We start from the raw sequence: 18674 nt of genomic DNA, 5'->3' as shown, positions 1-18674 counted from the left end.
GGAAGCTTTCATAAATTCATATGCTTCTAAAGATATTTTATGTGGTTTAAAAAACTTATCTAGTATCCATCTTAACTAAAAATGGACAATGTCGCTTAAAACCACCCTGGAAACCATTTTTAACTATTATATGGGGGATAACTTGTATGGTTTCGAAAGGTGAACAAAATAAGATTTCTGGGTTTTTTAGTTGAGTCTTTTTTCTAAACAACAATATAATCTTTTAGAATCTCAACGAGCTTTACTTCATCTTATTATATTTGGCTGTTTTCAATCATGCATTTCAAGTGCTACCTTAACATACCGGTGGCACTTAGAAGAATAAATATGACCGTGACACATTATTTTATATAATACTTTTTTTCAAATTTTGGGCATCCATATTGTTGGTGCAAGCAATGTGCTACTAGTGCTAATAGTTAGAAACTAAAATTAGTACTAACGGATTTAAACATATCTACTAATTAGACCAACTAACTATAAGTTTCATTAATAGATTTGGGGTTGCTAATAACGATAGGTGCCGACACCTATTAGTAGTTATCAGTAAGTTGATTCAAACAGGTCCTTAACAAAAATTAGCTAGGCTAGCTATTAATTAGGGCACTCCCAATCAAGGAACTACATGGTTTCTATGTTCATTAATTAGGATGCTAACTAATCAAAAAGATGATATAACACTGCAATTAAGAGAAGAGAGAGAGAAAGAAATTATTTCTTATATAAGAAATCATGTCTACACAAAAACCAAGATATGAAAAATATGATAGGTGGATGATGAAGAGAAAAAACAAGTGACTGGACAAAAAATTATTATATAAAAAATATCCGTTGAAACATATTCTTTCCGTTCTAAATTATAAGTCGCTTTGACTTTTTTGGTTCATAGATTTTGATACCAAAAAAGTCAAAACGACTTGTAATTTAGAACGGATAGAGCAGTTTTCTATATGTAGTGTCTACTTAAACTAATAATACATATACTGTGGATTTTAAAATTGGTACTGCCCTTAGCTATTATCCAGCAAGCTATTAGAGGTATGGATCAAACATGATCTAAGGGTCAGTTTGGATAAACACCTAGTTAACTAATCTGTTCTAATTTATAACTCGCCTTGTTTTTTTTTTTTTTTACCTCCATTTTGGAACGGAGGGAGTAGTTGATTTTGACTAAAAAGTTAATCCACCAACTTGCTCTTCTAAGATACACTAAAATTATTTGTTAGCTAGTTTACAATGAGCTCTCGTATCAAACAGTTCCTAAATCAGGACGGAGCAATCGAGTTGCTGGTTCATAGGAAAAGACGACCACTCCACATGAATCCGTTGACCGTTGACCGTTGACTAGTTCTAGCCCTCTTTCTCTGGCTTCATTCAGCAAGTCCTCCTTTCTTCCGAGTCTGAGTTGTGGTGCTTCTTTTGCTCAATCCTGCTACCAGTATCGCTGTCCATCAAATCATCTCCACGATGGAGTTCCTAATCTCCCTAATCGGCAACGTGTTCCAATTTTTTCCATCCCTCGTTCCCAGGCCCGGCTACTGCGTGCGATGCGAGTACCACGTCGGCCAGCTCCGGGGCGAGGCCAGGTGGTTGAAGAGCAAGCGCGACGACGTGCACAAGGAAGTGAGCTTGGCGGAGAGGCAGGGGATGGAGGTGACCAACCTGGTAAGCCAGTGGCAGGGGAGGAGAGTTTGTGTGAGAATGAGGTCGTCGACCGCAAATGAACGATCTTTGATATTACGATAGTTGTATCTTCGTAGACTTTCTAGGTATTTAGTCGTACGAATGCAAGTGATCCGACGTTTTTTTTCAGCCCTATCGACGTCCTCTATCCGAACAGCTGCGGCTTTCTCTTCATTATAATGTTCCACCCTAGGTGCTCGGAAGACCATGTCCGCGGGAAGTACGTCCTCTGAGCCGTAGATAAAAATATGGAGACACACCGGTGTTGCGACTAGATGAAGTGCGCAGTCCTAAGATCACAGCTGGGAGCTCTTTGAGCCATCTGCCCGAATGTTTTTCCTCTTTCTGGTATAGTCTCCTTTTGAGAGCATCGAGGATCATGCCGTTCGCTCGTTCAATCTTACCGTTGGCTCTAGATTGGGCAACAGAGACGTATTAGACGGAGATGCATTGGTGTTCGTAAAAGTTTTAAAAATGATGACTAGAGGTCGGTGATAACGCTGCCACGTGCGGATGAGATCGTCGCGGACCTGCAGAGGGAGCATGGCGCCGTCGGCGGGTGGTGGCGAGCCCCGCGGGCGTACTACCGCCTGGGCAAGCGGGCCGCCGATGCGCGGGCGGAAGTCGTCAGCTTGCTCGAGCAAGGATCCACCTTTGAGAGGCTGGCCGCGCCCGTGTTCATCCGCACGGAGGTGCTCCCGGTGACGACGACCCCGTTGATTAGCCCGGATCCCCTTCTGGCGCGGCTCCGCGATGCTTTCCTGGAGGATGCCGGGAGCGTCATCGGCATCTACGGCATGCCGGGCGTCGGCAAGACCACGCTGCTGCGCCACTTCAACAACACCTTCCTCTCGGCGGTCGCGGTGTCCATGGGCACAGACCTCGTCATCTATGTGGAGGTCACCGAGGACTACAGCGCGGCCGCGGTCCAGAGGGCTATCATGGGTCGCCTGGGTCTCCCGTGGGACGACGACAGGACCGCCAAGGAGAAGGCACTCACGCTCTTCACCTACCTCCACAAGTGGAACTTCGTGCTCCTCCTGGACGACGTGTGGAAGCCCCTGAACCTCGATGAGCTCGGGGTCCCTGTCCCCGGCTGCCAGGGCAACAGCAAGGTTCTGCTCACGACGCGGCTCGAGCAACTGTGCGACCAGATGGAAGTGGCGGCGAAGATCAAGGTGGAGTGCCTGAATGGCAGCGACTCCTGGGAGCTGTTCCAGCGCAAGGTGGTCAGCGTGCTGAGCAGGGAGACCAGACCTCTGGCTAAGGACATGGTGTCAATGTGTGGTGGCCTGCCACTTGCGCTCACGACGGTTGCACGAGCCATGGTGTGCAAGAGGTTGACGCAGGAGTGGGATCATTGCAAAGCACTTCTCAATCTGGCCCCATGGCAGCTCGAGTGCTTCAAGGACAGCCTCCTCACCAGCTTGAAGAGGAGCTACGACAACCTGTGGAACGATGACCTCAGGGGCTGCCTCCTGTATTGCTCTCTGTTCACGGGAGAGTTGCTCAAGGAATCACTTGTGGAGCGCTTGATAGCAGAAGGATTTGTGAGTGATTTTACAACCGATGACATGGATAATCTCTACAACAAAGGCCATTACATGCTTGGCATTCTGGTGACCTCCTCTCTACTAGAAGCAGCCGGTGACTACCATGTTAAGATGCACCCCATGGTTCGCGCCATGGCCTTATGGGAAGCTGCAGATCGTGGCAAGATGGAGAACAAATGGCTAGTCCAAACAGGTCCTCATACAAGTGCAGCACCCCCGGCCAAGAGATGGAGCAGCGCAGAGAGGATATCGTTGACGCGCACTGATATCCGCGAGCTGAATGAAACACCAACGTGCTCCATTCTGAAAACGTTGCTTCTTCAGAGCAACCGGTTTCTAGAGAGAATATGCCACGGTTTCTTTAGCTTCATGCCTTGTCTCAGATTACTAGACCTGTCACGTACTCGGCTTACCACATTGCCATCCGAAATCAAACTGCTTGTCACCCTGCAGTATCTTTGTCTCAACGACACATCTATCCATTTCCTTCCAGATGGGATTGGGGCTCTGGTGAATTTGAGGTTCCTTCTGCTGTCCAATGTACACATCGAGAGTGTTGCTGTCGGTGTGCTCAACCTACTTACTGCTTTGCAGGTCCTATGTATGGATCACTGCCACAGCAGCTAGATCGACGTCGACAACCGTGAGGTTGAACTAAGTAGCTCAAGAAAAAAAAATCAAGATGCAACCCGAGCAAGGGCAAGGCGTCAATCTTCGTGAACTAGAGAGCTTGAAAAATCTGCATATACTTGATATAGCTGTGCAAACGCGCAGCTCTCTGGAGAAGCTGTCACTGTCTCCCTATCTTGCAGAGCGATTGCGGAATCTGCACATAAAGGACTGCAGTGAATTGGAGACCCTACAGTTTTCACCTTGGAGCCTCTGGAGATACATGAATAGATTGAAGCGCATCAACATTACTGGCTGTTGCAATCTGGAGGACGTGCTCGTTGCGGGAGGTGAATACAGCTACGAGCAGCTCTGTTCATCTGATTCGGTTATCGGTATGAGACGTATAGGGCGTGTTTGTGCACCTGGACCAGCATGGCCTAGCCAGCCCAAACGGACCAGGCCGGGGCAGGCCTGCCCTAACTGCTGCAACGCAGCTTGTTTGCGCACCTGGACCGATTCAGCCCGGCCCAGGCGAGCTGGTGTTTGTGACCCAATACTCAGCCGGGCTCAAACGTCAACCGCCACCAACTGCCGAGCACAGATTGTGTTTGCCAGCTGCTGTGCTCGGCCTGGCCCAAAGAGAAGGAAAAACAGCATGATCAGTAGAGAAGCAAACACTTTGAATGAAAATGTACAAAAGACATAGGCCTCAGACTAATTCCATTTAATCAACACATACATTGCCGGCTACATTGCATAATCAAAGAAGCAAATTAAGAATAGTAGCAGAATTAAGTAGTTTGGCAAGCCGAGAAGGACAACAAGTTAACAGAAAGCATGTAGCCAGCTAATGCAGTCATCCTATTATGTCATCATCGGCCTAATTAAAACAACAGCTGTGGCACATGAACAACTTGAGTGACAGACCAACTACAACCATAAACAAGATCAAGATGACAGCATTTTTGCAACAGCCTTGCAGCCCAGGTGAATAAGGATAGATTTCAGAACCTTGAGCTGTCACCAGTTCATGGGATGCTGATGCATCCCCATAAGGGGCATCAATTGGTAACAGCAAGGGTTCTTGAGGTACCCTTGCATTAAAATCTCTAAGAGCATCATCATAGTTGTTGTACTTCTGATAGATAACCCCTTCTTCCCTAAGCACTTGCTTAGCACACTCATACCATGTAAAATAAATCCTAGGTTTCTTCCCTTCAAAGACCACATAGTAAGGAGGCATTCTCTGAAACCAACCAAATGTAGAACATGTAAGTGGTCTGAATGACATTCCTCAGTCGACCATTCAGTTTGAATGATGATGAACATCATCGACTACTTGATAAAAAAATTAGCCTCAGCTTAGTAGTTTGGTGGGTTTTTTTCCTTATTTAGTCATTGGTGGCTACCAAGAATTGTAAGAACCAAATAAAGAGGCAAATAAACAACAGTTGCACTCACTGCCATACAGACCTTTTGATCAGTTACTCACTGCCATCAGCCATTATAAGAGGATGTTATTGCTGTGGAGTACAACTGAGCATAAGTGTAGAATGGAAGGATAGGCAAATAAAGAAGAAAGCACAATAAAACCATCAAAACAAGAATAAGGTAGCCACCTCATGTTTGTTTTATGCATCATAGGCCTTTAAATCACACAGTTACCACCAGAGACATAAACAACACAAATAGGCAACTAGTTATCAAATAAAAAGTAGCCAACAGAGGCTACAAATAAGTTTCTTACAATACCAAGTTTAGCCCAACAGCCAAGGGCTCAAATGTTCCCAAATCCTTGCCTATTGTTAGCCACCCTCCTAGGCAAACTACACCATCAAGGTCAGGTGTCAAAAGAACAAACAGACTGCACAAAAGCTCCTGTTGTCAAAAGAAGAGAGAGTGAGTGAGGGGGGGTGGAGGAACTATACATCTCTATAGTCAACCCCTCCTGACCTTCTAGCCCTTCATGTGTAGTGGAACTACACATAGTAGTTTTTGGCCAGGAAGGTCCTAAGCCAAAGGGCTCTATGGGCATCACTCATGTTCACAAAGCTCCTGCCTTGGGCCTTGTTGTCCAGAAGGAAGGTGTAGGCAACAATAAATGCCTCCTCACTGAAGCCAGGCATCTCCATCACAACAAGGTACAGATTGGCATCAACATGGGCAGGTCCAGTCTCCCTAAGAGCATTGGCCACATTGTTCACAGCATCTGACATGTTAGTCAACATGAGCATCTCCTCCTCAGAGAAGTTTTCTCTCTTCCTCTTTGGGCCAGCAGCTGAGGAGGTAGGAAGCAGTTCAGTGGCCTTGCTATCCCCTCCCTGTTCACTAGGAACTGTGGTGTGGGTCAAAGGAGGACCATCAGCCTTGGCACCAACACTGTCAGCCTGGTTCTGCCCTAAGGCTTCACCAGACCCAAGTGCAAACTTGCCTGTGGCCATGGCATTAGCAAAGATAGCCTCCATCTCAGTGTAGAACCTAATAGGGCAGTTAAGAAACTCTGCATCTTTATGATGGTCCTATAGAGTTGGGCAAATGTAGTTTAAGAAAAGCAAATATAGGTAGTCAAGGTAAAGACGAGATCAAACTGCTACCTTGCAGTGGTCAAGGTAGTGCTCTTGCTCAAGCATGATAGCATGAGCCTGGTCATCCCAAAGAGCACCACTAAGGTCCTTCAATTTGCTCACCCTAGCCCATTTCTGCCTCCACTTCCTCAAGTGATTGTACACTTGAGTTGGGCTAACAACCTATCCACAGAACAGCTTGAGGGCTTTGGCCACAGAATTTACATCTTTGTCCTTGAAAACCTTGTCAGGCCTGCTACCATCACTAACAAGGGCAACCATCCTCCTTAGCACAAAGCCAGAGGTGGTGTTGGTCCACCTCATTGCCCTCACAGCCCCATTCCCAGCTATAGGAGCAGCAACATCAATAGGGTTTACTGCACCTAGAGCAGCACCAGCACCAGCACCAGCTGCAATAGGGGCAGCAGCACTAGCACCAGCACCAGCTACAACAGGGGCAGCAGCACTAGCACCTGGAGCAGCACCAGCACCAGCTGCAACAGGGGCAACAGCACCAGCACCAGCACCAGCATGGGTCAGTCATTGCAACAGGTCTAATGTAACTAATGAACCCAGGGTATACAATTACCTTAAAATATAGATTCCATGTATGGCTTTCAAGAATCTTTGGGTGAGTGGTAGTGCTAGTTGGCTTTATCATTTCATTCCTAAGCTCATTCACAGCATACAACACCTGATGGAAGTGCTTGTGGATAGTTTGGATGGACCTCCTAAAGGACTGGTGGACAACCCTAAATCTTTGGTTGTGCCCTACAACATGTAAAAATATGGCAACCTGCTCTTCTACTGACACTCCCTCCCTATCAGTGATAAGACTCATCTCTCTAAAAGTTCTCACTAACTTAAAAAAACAGCTCTCTTAATCCTAATCATAGAAATACACTCTGAATTAGTGAAACTATATATCATTTTCAGTGTTCTCTGTCTGTGCTGTTCATTTTCATCCCTAACCAGGGCCAGTGCTATAGGATCAGGCAGTGGAGTTTCAAGTTCAGGGGTTTTCCTTTTCAGCCTAGTGGATACAAAGGTAATCATAACAACAGTCAAGGCAGCTGCCTTCCTACACAGCATGTCACGGCTCAAAGACAGATCCATCTACAAGCATGTAAAAATGTAACATGATTTCAGCTTAATGTACCCTGCTAGGCATCAACATGAATGTGAAATGAATGCATGCCAACAAAAGCACGGCTGCATCTTGTATGTGATGCCTCCCAGTGCTAAATTTGGACAACATCATCGATCAATGATGGAACAAAAAACTCAGAGCAATAGTAATCAGAAACAGATCAACATCTCTAACAGATCAAGAACAACAAGGTACAAGTAACACTAACAACTACATCAAACAGTTATGAACAGCAAGGTACAATACTAATCTAAAACAGATCAACAACCCTAACAGATCATGATCCTAACAGATCAAGAACAGTAAGGTACAAGTAACCCTAATAGGAGCATGAAGCAGTTATAACAAGTATGAAACCCTAACAGATTATGAACAGCAACGAACAAGAAACCCTAAGAACTTCAAGAAGCACCACAAAAAAGAAGATTGGGGGTCGATTTCACCTTGGCTCGGGGTCCAAACAACGGAGAGGAGGCAGATCTGGAAGTAGAGGATGCAGATCGGGAAGAAGACGAAGCAGATGCGAACGGAGAATAAGAGGAACACCGCTGCCACGGAGTCCCAGCAGCAGCCGGAGCGGGGACGAGGCGAAGAACCTCGACGCCGGTGACCTAACCCACAACCAGCCGGAGGTCGCCGCTGCCGCCACGCACCACAACTCACCGCCAGTCTCTCACGAGGAAGGTGGAAGAGCAAACACCGAGTGGAAAAAGGAGAGAGTGGAGAGTGGGAACCCGTATATAAAGGCCGGCGAAATCGCCGCCATTTCGCTTCGCGCGCGGCGGCCAGAGCGGGAGCGGAGAGCGGGGACACGCGCGAAGAAGTTTCCCCTTCCCGCCAGAGCCCGCGCGAGCCACCCCGCCGCCGCCCAAAATCGCCTGCGTGCGCCGCCACGAGCTCGGCTCCAAAGAAACGAGGGTTTCGGTCGTTTCCAGAGAGCCAGGCGGAGAGGTCGATTTTGGCTCTGGGAAGCCAGGCTCGCTTGTGAGCCATCGACCACAAACATGGCAACTTGCAGCCCACGGACGCAGCCGGGCCTCCGGGCCAGGGTCGCAAACGCGCCCATAGATGTGCCAAATGTACCAGTGGACATTGACAATTGGTTTGGTTCCCTTACCTTGACCAAGAAAATGAACGCTATCAGGCTAAAGAGCTTAGAGCGCGCCAAGCCAGTGGCACTTCTGCCTTCTCTCCAAACTATCCTTCATGACCTCCCTAAGGTGAAGCCTGTCTGGCAGTGTGGCACTCTCGAGCAATTATGTTCCTTGAAAATTTCATCCTGCAACAGTCTTGAACATCTTGTATACTTCAGCGAAGATATAAGGATGGCGGGTGAGGGAGCGTCAAGCCAACAACCCATTATCAAGACTATCTTCCCAAACCTTAAGGAATTAGAGCTGGAAAACTTGGCAAGGGTGAGGAGTATAAGCCCAGAAAATATTACAATGGATTTCCCACATCTGGAGAAACTCAAAGTTGTTAGATGCGATAAGCTCAAGAAGCTCAAGCTGGTGGCAGGATCCCTGAGAGAACTCCAATGCGCACAGTGGTGGTGGAATGCGCTGGAATGGGACAATGAGAACCACAAATCGGCCTTCTCTGCTTCAGTGAAAAGCTCACAGTAACTTTTTCTAGCAACCTGTGATCAATCTGTTACTTGAGCTCCCATTCTCTGAATCTGTTTGGATTTGACGATAACCATGGTGGGGTGGAGAATTTTTGTTGACTGGATATAGCAATGGATTTTAGGACCATTCCTGGTGGAAAGCCTGTGGAAACAAGGTGAAAAGGAATTACAGATTCTTTCCACCTTGAATGCTGGGAATGGCCTTTGCCAGCAAATTTCGTGTTCAGAAACTGAATGTTGGTGCTTCATAGTGTTGTTGAGTTCTACCCCGAGTCCCTGACTGAACGTAGAGCAATTTCTTCAATGTATCTGATATAACTTCTAGAGCATTTACTCAGTTGGTTTTGGCGATTTTAAAAAGCTCCCCATCAGGTTTGAAAGGGTAATATTCGGTGTATACTCCCTCTCGATTTGAAGTTTACTGACATGCTAGCACATTTTCTCCTGAAATATGGATTGTTGCTGTTTATGAAGGGGAACTCTGTCACGCTGATGTTCTTTACAGTCTGAAGGAAAGAAAAATGGATGCAGTGTTAGGCCCCCTTTGGAACGTGGGAAATTTTCCCGTTCCTTCCTGTGAAATTCCTGTGTTTCAAAGGGGCCCTTAAGTGGCCTGATTCTAGGGAAAGGATGGCTTCTGTGCTACTGTGCTGTTTCAGAAACAGGAAGGTGGTCAGAGTTCATTTTTCAGTTCACCAAACTCTTGGGGCTTTTGTTTTCTGACGATGTTTCAGTTCCAGCTTGAAAACTCTCTGACTGTAAAGCAATCTGAAACTAATATTAACTTCTTTTTTGGTTGACGTGATCGTTCCTATTTGCTGTCCGTGGAGAGAATGGTATAATTTCTTAGTTCTCGCTGTTCTATTTACTCAGGATTAGTAACGGAAGGTAGCTCGCTCAAACTAGAGAAATTTGATTTCAAACAAAGTCAAAGTGAATTATGATTTAGAACAGGGGAGTAATTCCAGTACCTAGATGACACCATGAATAAGTTCGAGAAACCCTGACGCACTTGACTCTGGATCAAAACCAGGTGTTGGGATGTAGGGACTAAAGCACATTAGATCATACCAATTAAGTTCTAGCATCATCATGTTGACACCCGTTTACATTTTTCAATGAAAAACATTTTTCTGCAATATTTTTCTATAATTCATGCTCTTATATTTTGAGCCGAACACAGGTAGGTAGCAATTTATCCTCGAATTCATAAGGGAAATATCAGGTGCAACCAATTCATTGCAATTCTGAAAGAGAGAATTATTTCGTTTCAAAAAAAAAAAAAGAAAGAGATAGTTATTTTGTCCTAGAAAAAAGTTTGGCCTACTTTGTTGGCCTTTTTTATTTTTGAACTTACCTATTTGGTCCGAAAGTGATCTTTAGTTACTTTGACTTCCGTTAGTTTTGGGACTTAACGTGCTAAATCAAGGGTCAAATAACGATTTTGCCCCTGAGTGAAAAATGAATTAGTTAGTTAATGAACTTAATTGGTATGATGGTGAACATATACAGGTGCACTATATATGTTTCGTAGTTTTTGAAAACTTACAACTTTTGCAGAATTCCTATGGCACCATGTTTTGTTTCGTATAAGAAAATGGGCAGAAACTGACAGGGACAGGCTGATCACATGGCATGACGCAACAGTACCTTGTGCAGTTGGGCCGTCTCTCGACATTCCTGATGTATGGCTCATACGTAAATCCCGGCCCACACAAATCACCCAGTTTTTTTTTTTTTTTTTTTGACAAACACACATTTTACCCCTTGACGCCTCCAGCAGGCGCCGCGGATCCCGTGGGCAACCCCGGCCACGCCGCCCTGACGCTCCCAACCAAACGCAGTACTCCTGTGTCTCTTACACCTGGACCCCATGGCTCACAGTCCCACACGTCAGTCCCGAGTTTCCCACACCCCACCCGTCGCCCGAGTCCCAGGTGCTCACGCCTCGAGCCGCGTACGCACATATAAAAAAGCAGAAAATAAATAAATAGTTAGATCAAACAAAACGATTATAACAATTATATTAATACGTATTATAATATAATATTTATTAGAAAAGAAGAGAAGGGTGGGAGGTGGTGCTGGGCGCTTCTGTCTTCTCCTCTTCTTCTCTTCTCTCAGGAGGAGCGCCAGCGGCAGGCTTCATCCGATCTCTCACCTCACCTCTCTCCCTCCCCCGATCACTCCCCTCCCTCCCCTCCAGCTCACACCCACCGCCCCACACCTCCCACTCAAATCCAGGGACCAGGGCCATCGCACGCAGATCCACCGCCTTCCCGATCCGGTCGCCTCCGCACCCGCCCGATTGGATCCCGCAGGTGAGCCCCCGTCCCCCCATTGGCCCCGGCGCGCCGTGCTCGTTCGCATCTGATGCTGCTGCTGCTGCTCATGCTCATGCTGCTAGGGTCTGTGCCCGCCGCGAGTTAGATGGTTTGCGATGGTGCCGTGAAGGACCAGGACCAGGACCAGGAGACCGCGGCGGCGAGCACTGCGTCGGCGGCATCGGTGGTGGCGGCGTCGGAGGCGTCTCCCGCGCCGGTGGTGGTGGTGGTCAGCGCGAGGCCCTCGGCGAGGCCGACGCCGCACGACAAGCGCCTCGGCGTGCGCCACCCCTTGAAGCACCGCCGGTTCCGTGCCGGGGGGAAGATGATGGTGGGGCCCGGAGGGGTGCCGCCTGCTCACGCCGTGCCGGAAGGCGAGGAGCAGGAGGAGGAAGAGGAAGAGGAGGAGGGAGCCAGCGAGGTGGAAGAGGAGGAGTTAGTGGATGCAGAGGCGGAGCAGGCCTTGTCCGCGGAGACAGCGATGCGGGGCGCTGAAGTGGAGGTGTCGTCCGCGCCGGCGGCAGGGGTGCAGGAGATGGAGGTGGAGGTGGAGGGCGGCGAAATGGAGGTGAAGGACGGAGGAATGGAGGTGTCGCCAGAGCCTGCCGTCGCTGTGGGGGGCACTGAGTTGGAGGCCCATCCGGACGAGGAGGACGAGGTCTCGTCCGTCGCTGTGGCAAGAGGGGAGACGAAGCAGGAGGCTGCCTCTCCTCCTCCTCCTGCTTCTGCCGTGCTAGCTGTGGAGGCTCCCAGGGAGATGGATCAGGATGGGGAGAGGGCGGAGAAGGAGAAGAGGGACAAGGAGAGGGAAAGGCAGAAGGAGCGGGAGAGGGTGGATGAGGTCGGCTACATGAGCGGAGGATGGAAGAGGTAACGCTTGCTGCCCAATGCCCTTCTTTGCAGCTGACGTCTCAGACGATCGGTTCTATTGGCGGTCTCATTGGTTCATTTAATTTAGATCTGCCATGTAGCTTGCATGCGGACAAGATCAAATAGTCTATAATACACTAAATGAAATAGATGTTGGCGCTTTTAGCGTTTCAGATAGTAGTCGAATGCGCATTCTCCATGTAGCTTCCTGAGAACCATCTTATCCAGAACTGTATTTAGAATGGTAGCTTGGTGGTTATCCTTGTTTAATTTTAGTTTTTATGAGCTGGTGTGCTAACAAATTCCACCATAACGGATGCTAATTCTAATATGGTGCCATGCAAATAAGAAAATAGCTTTAACTGTAATATACACCACTTCTAAATTAGTAATCCATAGTTTCTTGTTTCAAATGGTTATATGAAAGGGCAGCAATCGTCACTAAAAATGCACCCAACGTGGCTTGTGGGTCCTTATAAGCATAAATATCACATCGGTTTCCATATTTACAGTTGCACATAGTTCCAGTAGACCATGACCTCAAGCTTACAGAAGATTTTGAGAGAGCTCCCAAATTGTAATTTGAGCCACTATTAGAAAGCAGCACCCAAAATAATTGTTGACAAGCATAATGTATTAAAGTTCTGCTAACTGCTAGTTAGTTCATAGCACATTATGTCATCAGGAACAAAATCAAATGCGGAAACTGCTGCATATCATACTAAAACTATGCTCGTTGTGTAGCACATCATGAATTTGATGCATCACTTTTTTCTTCATAAGTCAAACTACAGATTGATCTAAAATGCTAGCTCGACCACTCTTTTCATATGTTGAGGTAAAAAAATAGACGTGGTGCTAATACATGATTTTGTTTATACCGTATCCCTGAGATGCTGGTACACCATCCATGTCACCATGTGCTTGATTGACGTCGTGTCTATGAGATTTTGACGTTTGTCATAGTACAACATGCTCAAGAGATTTCTGACTTAACAAAGGCAAATTAATTAAAGACATCATGAGGGTGAACATCTTACGTTACATGCATGACAACAAAATACAAATTAGAAACTAGTTCTTAGTAAGTCATTATTGTTTTCAGATTCTGTATTAATCATGACAAATGCCTCTGTCAAAATCCTGACCTTATTGTTGTTTCGAATATGAATTTCTCAACTAAGTATGTAAGAAATAAATGACAGTTCTTAGTATCAAGTTGTTCATACAATTTTGTCCGTTCTATCAATAAGACACAATGATATGTATAGTTTGCTTTTCTGTTCGAGGAGGAGCCATTTGTTGATAATTACTAGCTAGTTTTTATATATCAGAACCTATTAGTGATTTCATGATAGATATGTGCGATTTTTTGTCAATAATATATTGACAATAAGTCTTGTTCGTGTTTGACTGATTTGCAGTGTTGATGGAATGCTGAATTGTGGATATTCAAGTTTTAGAGGAAAAAGGGCAAGCATGGAAGATTTCTATGATATAAAATCATCTAAAATTGATGATAAACAAATAAATCTCTTCGGGATTTTTGATGGTTAGAGATTTGTTCTTCTAGACTTCCTGTTGTCTCTCAGTGCATCTATCTAAAGCATTTATATTCTCGCAGGTCATGGCGGTTCACGTGCTGCTGAGTATTTGAAGGAGCACTTGTTTGAGAACCTCATGAAACATCCGGAGTTCATGACAAATACAAAATTAGCAATAAGTATGATATTGCACATAGCATTTACAGTTATCATTGACCGTTAAGTCCCCCAGTCGTCACCTGATTAATGGCAACCTGCAGGTGAAACATATAGGAAGACCGATTCAGAGTTTTTGGATGCTGAAAGGAATACTTATAGAGATGATGGGTCAACGGCATCAACAGCAGTGATGGTTGGTGACCATCTTTACGTGGCAAATGTTGGAGACTCAAGGGCTGTTATATCAAAGGCTGGCAAAGGTGCTTTTATTTGGAAATTATCTGCCACTTAGATGAAAATGATTTGGTTCATTGAGTATTTGTGATTGCTGTCTGTTTCCAGTTTGTCAGCATGTAGAGTCTTCTATATCAGAAATTTAAGAGATGAATCATTGCATATTTAGTACCATTAGTGACTTCGGACTTTGTTTATACTGATTGATATGATACTACATTATGATTTATAAAGTTTTCTAAGCTGGTAGTTGTGTAAAAAGTTGAAAAATTTGTGAGAAACATGTTGCTCAGTATGTCACCTTCAATAAAACATTACAAATGAAATCAAAATTACATGCCTTAGGGCGGATCGATTTTTGCTTGAATTAGTTTTTGAGAACGTAATTTTTGTGAAGAATACTGTATTTATAGTAAAATATTATTGCTCTGACCAATTAAGTGTTCGGTTTCTAAGTGAATCGCTTGTTGGGCATGTATCAAGTTATTTCACACAGCATAATATGGATATAAACTCAAAATGGTGCGAGTAATTCTTAATGGTATCATGGGCACCATTATTTCTCTTCCTGTATCCTTGGGATATCTGTATTGCTGTGGCAGGTCTTGTCTATAATCCAGATGTATGTTGAACTGTTTGTAAAACATCGTGTTGCCTCCTTTTCACAGCTATTGCGCTCTCTGAAGATCACAAGCCGAACAGAAGTGATGAGAGAAAACGAATTGAGAGTGCTGGTGGGATAGTTATGTGGGCTGGTAAGGTCTACAATAACCACACCAAGTACACTTACATGTTTCATGATTCAACAAAACGATCCTTGGCATGATCTTGTATTCTTGTTGCTCATAGTGGCAAGTTGACTTCTACAGGAACTTGGAGGGTAGGTGGGGTACTTGCGATGTCTCGGGCATTTGGCAACCGTCTCTTAAAACAATTTGTTATTGCAGACCCTGAGATTCAGGTAACTTGATCTGCACCTTATTTTAATACTGATGTTTCATGTCTTATATGTAATCTGTGGCATTGTTGGCCTAATCTGTTCACGTTTTTTTTTGGGTCAGGAACAAGAAATAAATGATGAGTTGGAGTTCCTAATTATAGCTAGTGATGGGCTGTGGGATGTGGTTCCGAATGAGGTTAGTTTTTAGAGGCGTGGATATCACTTCTTTTGTGCTTTCTTCGTGAGCATCTGCGTAGTGGAGTAATTCTAACTTTTGTTGGGCCTTTGGAGCTTAGATGGATCTATGGCCTGAAATATAAAATTATAGATTATTGTAATTGTGTGTGATGTCCTGATAAGCAAAGGGTTTCATTGTCTCTCCATGAACACCTTACCCCCCCCCCCCCCTCCTCCTTTTGTCCTCTTTTCCCCGCTGCATTTACAGCAACCAATCTATACGTTCTACTACCTCCATTTTGCATAATATCTAGAGGCACAAAAGTTATGCAAATTCTTGGCAATTAGAGTGATTCTTTGTTGTATTGGCTAGAATAACTACTATTGTATAAAAAGCGCATAAATTTGATTGGATTTTATTAGACATCTTTCAAATATTATGCTATAATCGTTTGAAAAATTGAAGGGCGGGCCTGGTGCAAGCGATAGAGTCTTACCGCCTGTGGCCGGAAGGTCCCGGGTTCGAGTCGCAGTCTCCTCGCATTGCACAGGCGAGGGTAAGGCTTGCCACTGACACCCTTCCCCAGACCCCGCACAGAGCGGGAGCTCTCTGCACTGGGTACGCCCCTTTAATCGTTTGAAAAATTGTTTGAGTGGTTTTTTTTCAGATATAAAAAGCGCCCTCATGTTTGAGTGGAATTTTTTTTGGCTTGGCTGTAATCGTTTGCACATTGTAGAAACAAAATTGTAGGTATCTTAGTGTGTTTTCAGAACAATAGGATCTGAGCTTGTTTTCAACTGCTGGCATTGATATCTGAGTGTGTTGTATGTTGAGGTGGTTTAAGCGTGTAGCTTTTTTGGTGGTTTTGCGGTGTTGCCTCACCTGCAGAGCCCTTGGTGCTCAGAGATGTTGGTATTGTGTGCGTTAGTATTGTTTGAATGTACTGCTGTGACGATCCTTGCTGTAAATGAAATTTGGGTTTTCTCGTGTCGGGAAAAAATATCTAGAGCTTCCCTTACTGGGCGTCTTGCTAATGGTGCATTCAATCCTTCTTATGATACTTGACTGACCATGTCATCTTGTTCGCGCAGGATGCGGTTTCACTTGTGAAGATGGAGGAGGAACCCGAGGCAGCAGCCCGGAAGCTGACAGAGACCGCGTTCTCCCGCGGGAGCGGCGATAACATCACGTGCATCGTGGTGAAGTTCCAGCATGACAAGCCGGGCATCAGTGGCGGTGGCAGCGGCGATTCCCCCTCCTCGTCTCCAGGCGACAAGAGTTGATTCCATTTGTTGCTGGTTATACGTGTTGTTGGGGTCCTTTTACCTTGAGCCGGATTTTGCTGGCCCCATCCATGGTGGCCCCCGCGGCTGGTACTTAAGAAAAGGAGTTGATGTTCGTTGCCTGTCTATATATGCCCTTAATTTTGGTTCTCCGGTCAGTAGGGTTACCGGTGGCAGTGCTGCCCATTTGCATGTTTATCGTCTGTTCATCATCCTATACGGCCTTGCTGTAGACTTGTAGTTGCTGTTGTATCGATGAGAGTTACTAAATGCTGGGTCCATATTGGGATGTCCCCGGACCGATCTTCTATCCAATCCAGCCGATTGCTACTGGGGCAGGGCCGCTGGGCTGAAGAACCATCATGTTGCTCTGCAGAGCAAGATCCGTAGGATGTGCAGTGCAGGATACTAAAAGAATGCAATTCTTGCTTTTCCAGAAGTTAAATAGTCTGTACTTTGGCTAAAATTATATAAAAAAGTATTAACATTGATGATATAAAATTGATATCATTAGATTAGTTATAAAATATATATTTATAATAAATTTATTTAAAGATATAAATATTAATAATATTTACTGTAAATTTGGTTAAACTTGAGCAAACTTGACCTGTAATTGTATTCTTTTGTTGAGGGAGTACATGGCATCCTGTGGTGATGAAGCAGTACCAGTACGCGGCCTGCCCGCCGCATCATCATCACCATGTCCATTATTAGGGTGTGTTTAGTTCGTGAAATGAAAATTTTTGGATGTCACATCGGATGTTTTGGGATGTTGGAAGGGGTTTTCGGATACTAATAAAAAAAAAACTAATTACATAGCTCGTCTGAAAACTGCGAGACGAATTTATTAAGCCTAATCAATCTATCATTAGCGCATGTTAGTACTGTAGCACTTATGGTTAATCATGGACTAATTAGTCTTAAAATATTCGTCTCGCGATTTTCAACTAAACTATGCAATTAGTTTTTTTTTGTCTATATTTAATACTTTATGCACGTACCGTAAAATTTAATGTGATAATTTAGGGTGAAATTGTTTAGGAACTGAACCAGGGCTTATTATACCTCCACGGCACTGCATGTTTCTGCGTTTACAGATCAAAGTCCTTGCACAGCCAAGGACGAAGGTTCAGTAAAAGCGTGGTGGTGGTCACTGCCCAAAAGCCTCTCAGAGATCTGCAGCTGGGCAAGATCTGCAGCTGCGATGATGCAGCAGGTTGCAGGCTACAGCGTTTCAGTAATAGGGGCACATGGTTCATTAAGTGCTTGTTTAGTTTCTAAAAAAAATTTCAAAAAAATACTACAGTAGTCATCACATCGAATTTTACGATACGTGTATGGAGCATTAAATGTAGACAAAAAAAAACTAATTACACAGTTTGGTTAGAAATTGCGAGATGAACATTATGAGCCTAATTAATCCATGATTAAACACTAATTACCAAATAAAAACGAAAGTACTACAGTAGCAAAATTCCCGAACCAACGCAGCCTAACCTACCGATTTTCATGGCTAGGGAGGGAGTAGGGATCGACGGGCACCCACAGATATGAATGTGGGCATCCGTGCACGGTGTACCTAAGCATTCTCAGTAGTTCACTGTAGAGAGACTTCGCTACGAGCAGGTGGGCCTGATGCTCATCAGCCTCACCAACCAGTGTCCGTTGAATCGTTTTTTTTTTTCACAATAAAACAGCATCAACCGACTTATAAACTAGAGAAACAATCAAGTGAACAGCATGAGTCGACTGCAGAGGAACTATCTCACTTACCGGTGAGTCTCTTTACTGTTGAATGGTGAGGAACTGCAGGCGCTTGGCGAGATCAAAACATTCTTCTGCTCTGTGCTATCTAGCATCCTTGAGAACTTGTGGCAGCGTGCTGGAATATTTAGTTAAATACTTCATCAATTCTAAATTCTAAGTCATTTTTTTATATCTAAACATAAT

General features: G+C 45.0%; 1 protein-coding gene and 1 pseudogene across 1 annotated transcript; both read left to right on the top strand.

Moving 5' to 3' along the window:
- The first annotated feature begins 1467 nt into the window (after window positions 1-1467).
- On the top strand, window positions 1468-9187 carry LOC136511355 (disease resistance protein RPS2-like; annotated as a pseudogene).
- A 2093-nt stretch (window positions 9188-11280) lies between these two features.
- Window positions 11281-16991, top strand: LOC136511794 (probable protein phosphatase 2C 52). Its single transcript, XM_066505816.1, has 9 exons — window positions 11281-11510; window positions 11597-12383; window positions 13808-13935; window positions 14008-14106; window positions 14188-14346; window positions 14989-15075; window positions 15190-15281; window positions 15382-15456; window positions 16530-16991. The coding sequence occupies exons 2-9, from the start codon at window positions 11620-11622 to the stop codon at window positions 16719-16721; spliced, it is 1596 nt and encodes a 531-aa protein (XP_066361913.1). The 5' UTR covers window positions 11281-11510; window positions 11597-11619; the 3' UTR covers window positions 16722-16991.
- Window positions 16992-18674: the final 1683 nt, after the last annotated feature.

The sequence above is a fragment of the Miscanthus floridulus genome, chromosome 16 (assembly GCF_019320115.1).
Source record: "Miscanthus floridulus cultivar M001 chromosome 16, ASM1932011v1, whole genome shotgun sequence".
NCBI lineage: Eukaryota > Viridiplantae > Streptophyta > Magnoliopsida > Poales > Poaceae > Miscanthus > Miscanthus floridulus.
Note: the sequence above shows the minus strand (reverse complement) of the source record. Positions and strands in the feature narration are given on the sequence as shown.